The 5,208-nt window shown below is 33.8% G+C and overlaps 1 protein-coding gene across 1 annotated transcript in view; it reads right to left on the reverse strand.

The window, feature by feature from the left end:
* The window catches only part of LOC108735963 (putative inorganic phosphate cotransporter), an 86,843-nt gene extending 82,018 nt beyond the window's left edge, over window positions 1–4,825 (reverse strand). Inside the window, exon 1 of the mRNA XM_018468205.1 lies at window positions 4,621–4,825. Coding sequence (XP_018323707.1) covers window positions 4,621–4,765 — 145 coding nt within the window. The 5' untranslated portion in view covers window positions 4,766–4,825. The remainder of the gene's footprint in view (window positions 1–4,620) is intronic.
* Window positions 4,826–5,208: the final 383 nt, after the last annotated feature.

Below are 5,208 nucleotides of genomic sequence, written 5' to 3' on the forward strand. Positions count from 1 at the left end.
TTTAACGCTTGTTTTCGACTCGCACTACTATTCATGATTGAACAAAACTTTTGGCAGGTACTGTATGAAAAAGTATGTTTAATGAACAAGAGTCGAGAGTATAATGAGCTTTTTTCTCCCTACCTACGATTTTGCCAGCGCGCATGCAAGACATTAGAAGGGGCACATCGCTAGAGAAAGTAAATGAAGTATAGTAAATTTGAAATTGCAAAGTATACCACATCATATCAGGAGAACGTTATACGGACGGGGGAGGGACTCAAAAAATCAGGGAATTCATATGACGTAATGTATGGACGGCCCCAATTAGCAAAACTGACTTTTTATGATTTGGATTAATCATTTCAAGAATATTATATTTTAAAAATAAATACTTGTGCAAAAAATATAATTTTAAAATACGTACGTAAATACACGTATCTTTATTGTAATCAGGCGAAAATATACTACATTTTAGGTACTTTGTAAATGTCATAATATTGTTCTGATTAATAGTTGTTCAATAAGAATTAATTGATTTATATGATAGATTAAGCGAAATATCTACGCATTTAATATGTGAATATTAATCAAGAAGCTCAAAATTGTTATCAAACCAACTTCTTGTGGGATTAGTGTGGAGGCAATAAAAATGAAAATAAAAAAGAAATGACAGTGATAACGATAATATATAGAATCTACTCTATCACCTAAAAAATAATCAGATAGGGAGGTGATTTAATGGATATTTGTGAATTAAAACGCAAGAGAATTAGCTGCAGTTTGTATACAACCGAATAAAACAAAGGTAATTAATTACCTAGGCAACAACTCCAAATTTAACACTGTGGGAGTTCAAATATTGTGAAACATACTTAATGTAAAATATAAAATAATTTTCCAAACTTCTTTAATCAAGTTTATCAGTAGCAAATGTAATTTACTCTAATCAAATATAGTAGTAATAATACACTTGAACCATCGAGAGGTGGCCTCTGTCGTTTTACTTGCGACACTAATGATAAAAATAGAACTACGCTCACGCTCAGGAGATATATATGAACATTCACAAGAGGTTTTCTACTATTTACTCCGACTTTATATGATTTATTATCTGACAAGATGTTACATATACTTAAAAATGTAGGGATGAGTTACACGGATAGAAGAAGATATATCTGATTATATCCTCGCCTACTATATTGATTATGAAAATTACAGCTGAACTTATACTTAACTTACTACTGGTTTACCTTAACACAGAATAGTCATCGTCTAACGCGCATTTGTAGTCATTACAATCTAAGGGGCCACATCCCGTTGGTCCAGCAGTATATCGAAAAGTCCAAACGGTCAGTTACTAGCCAGGGAACTGATGCGCAGAAAAAAACATGTTCCAACCTACTACCACCTAGTATATCAACATTTTAAGTCATTTACAGTATTTTTTTTGTACGAAATATAGGTGGAATCCGGGCCCATTTCGAGGTAAAAGTTAACTGGATTTAACCAAAATAGAATATTTTCTTTTCGATATCTACATCGACGGAAAAGTAGTGACAGAAGTTTTTGTTGGGCCATTTTTTAGTAATTTGGCATCAAAATGTCGAAAATTGGACCGAAAATGTCGAAAAGGTTAGAAACGATCCTGTTTTTTTTGCTACAATAACGTGTGATGAAAGACACGAATAACGTATCTATGTGAAATTTCTCGTTAAATTAAAAAAAAACACTAAGTATAAAAGAAGGCTTTGGTGAAAATTTTCTATCTCGTGCATGTGTTTTCGAATGGTACAGATGACCGAGAGAGCACCAAAGATGATTAACGTCCAGGTCGACCTGTGTCTGTTTCAACTCCCCAAAATACAATGAAATTGTGCATGGAGATCGTCATATGAGCATTCGGATGATTGCTGAGACTATAAACGCAGATAAAGAAACGGCCAGAAAAATTTTACATGACGAAATGAACTTGAAGAATGTTGGGGCGAAAATTTGACTCCCGACTAAAAGCCAGGCCATCAACAAATCTACTCAGATTTTTTCGAGAGGTTAGATGAGATAGAGCCTGAATCACTTGCGGTGAAACCTGGATATTCCACAACGATGTTGAAATTAAACAGCAATCCATGCACTGAAAAACTCCTGCATCACCAAGAATGAAAAAGGCAAAGATGTCGAAATGAAAATTAAAGTCATGCTAATGGTTTCTTTTTTTTTTCAACATTAACGGCATCGTGATGAGTGAATGGGTTCCAGATGATCAAACTGTAAACCAAACTTACTATTTCAATGTTTTGACAACATTGCGAGAGCGAGTTCGTAAGAAACGGAAAGAGTTGTGAAAAATAAGTCGTGGATTTTGCACCAGGAAGTGTTATTTAGTCGCTAGAGGCATCCTAGTGGTCAAACACGCGCCATATTCGTCTGATTTAGCAACCTGCGATTTTTTCTTGTTTTCCAAAATTAATTCCACCCGGTTCGAGTCGATGGAAGAGATGAAGCGAAAATCGGCGTAACTCGTAAATTTCTTACAAATTAAAACTTCCAGTATTGCTTTGAGCAGTGGAAAAAACGAATGGAACGGTATATGACGAGGGGGTGGAAGTACATTGAAAGGAAGCATTCGATTGTAGAACAATTTTTAAAATAACACTCTTTTTGATAAGCAGTATAGGCTAGACGTCATACATCTGAATTTGCACTATTAAGAAGGTGAAATGTACATCGAGCTCATAAAAAATTTAGTGAAACATCTCCAAGTGTACTTTTTAGGAAGTGAGGATGCTTGTCTATCAATTTTACCGTCATATCGCCTTTTATTGAAGCAAAACTGAGTAACAGTAAATACTCACTAGAGGGCAACGGATTGACTATATTCGAATATAACATAAACTCGATCTTCAGCAGCTTCTTCGGTTTGCTCACAAGGACTGTCTATAGTGGACATATGATATATAATAAAATCAAAATCGCGATTCGCGTGCGGTAGTTTCAATTTTGAAAATTAGTGTTTACAGTAATGGGTACCTTTACGTGTATATCGAGTATGTAAGTTGTGTCGCCTAATCAGTTAGGCAAATTGAAATATTTTAGTAAGGCCTTATCATTTACAAAACTTCAGTAGAAGCAAATATGATGATGGCTGTAAATTTCCTCTAGCTATTTGGATATATCATAAAGATATAAGATATAAGAGGAAATTACAGTATGTACTCTTTAAGTTTGTATGAAAACAAGTAACTACAAAATTATCTTATCTTTTTCCCTGTATTTGTTCTATATATTTGTAAAAAAAATTTCTGCAGTTGTAGAGATTTGTTCTACAGAGTATAGCTTACTAAACTTCATTTACTATCTCTAGCGATGTGCCCCTTCCAATATCTTGGATGCACGCTGGCAAAATCGTAGGTAGGGAGAAAAAGGCTCATTATACTCTCGGCTCTTGTTTATTAAACATACTTTCTCATATAGTACCTGCCAAAAGTTTTGTTCAATCATGAATAGTAGGGCGAGTCGAAAACAAGCGTTAATGCCTTTAATATGTCTTCAAATATAAATAAACATCTCGTTGATATTTTCAGTAGTAAATGGTACCAATAACAGCACATTTGAGAAATGCAATTGTAGTGGATAAAATGGTCAAATTTTCCGTACAGTACTGTACGGATTATACGCTCCTCACCGGTTGAGAGTTTGACCGAGAGTTGTCTCCTTTCTTTTCTGACCTAGTGTTGTTCTTTTATACTTTGCGCAAGTAAAATTGAAGGTCACATCGCTACAGAAACTAAACGAAGTATAACTTCTTAACGCGATACAGATAATCGAAAAAATATCAGATTAAATGAGCAAGACCAAGACTTATCACGCAAGACCAAGACCGAGACCGAGACTATATTAGCAAACTAAGACCGAGACTATCAGCAGGACCATGATCGAGACTATCAGCAAGACCATGAAAGAGACTATCAGCAAGATCATTACGGAGACTATATCAGCGAGACCAAGACGAGAAGCACTTGAGCAAGACCAAATAAGTAAAACCAAGGTCAATACCAACACTGGGATAGTCTTAGTTTTGGTCTTACTGTGTTCATCCCTAGTGCTTCGAACATAATTCCATAAGAATTAACCGTCGGCCAACTCTCGGAAAAATTTTGTGAAGGGTTGAAATTAAATAAAACCCCATATTTAGTTACATTAGGTTACGCGATTGTGACTGCAGAATAGGGCGGGAAACGTTTAAATACCATAACCTTATGTAACCTAATATGTTGTTCCTTTTTAATTTCAACTGTTTTTCTTAATTTAGTTATTGAAAACCATTCAATTTAATGTTAAGTATCAGTTATGATTAAATTGAGATTAACAATTTATTGTTAGCTGCAAGATTGACAACAAAGAAAATTCGAGATAAAATGTTTTTCGAAAAACAAAAAATTATTAATTAGATATCTTCGAAATATTTCAATAAAAAAATATTCGATTCGATTCAATTCGAATATTATTTAGATATTAATAAAAAAAGCTAATTTGCATTTTGTATTTGTATTTTAAATATAGGAACAGTATTAATAAGTAATCACATTTCTGATGTATGAAGCCAGTAAACTTAAAAAATAGAAATTTAAAAATCCTCACCTTTAATTTCCCGTTTTCGCCTGTACATCTGATCATATTTCGGTAATAGTAAAGAGTTCTCGTTTAAAGTCTTTTCAAACTGCACTTTGCAATCACTCATCGCTTCATTACGTCTCACTATATTAAACCTGAAGAACAGCAACATAGGCTCGCCGGATACTCTCGTCGAATACTTTATCTGCCAGTCTTCAACATAAACATCGGAATTTATACACTTATTTTGTTTTATTTTAGTCTCTAGTATTACGACCCAATTTAGCGTGTCTTATCTGGTTAATGTTGTTGCACAACGCAGATGACCACTATTAACCACAAGAAAATTATTGGTAAACAATATCAATGTTTGTTCCGTTACGTGCGATAGTACATGGAAGTTTACTGGAAACATACAAAAGAAACAACAATTTGTTTAAGTAATTATTTGTTATTTTGTTAAAATTAGTCTATTTATAATGACAATGAAGGAGTTTGTTTTGGTAATCATGCAGCAATGTAGTTCGCTACAGGGTGATTAAAAATAGCAAAAAAAAGTTACGATATTACATTATAGTAGTCATTTGGTAGTTTTGCCTGGAAAGTTTTCCGGGA

Source organism: Agrilus planipennis, unplaced genomic scaffold (genome assembly GCF_000699045.2).
Source record: "Agrilus planipennis isolate EAB-ADULT unplaced genomic scaffold, Apla_2.0 scaffold60, whole genome shotgun sequence".
Taxonomy (NCBI): domain Eukaryota; kingdom Metazoa; phylum Arthropoda; class Insecta; order Coleoptera; family Buprestidae; genus Agrilus; species Agrilus planipennis.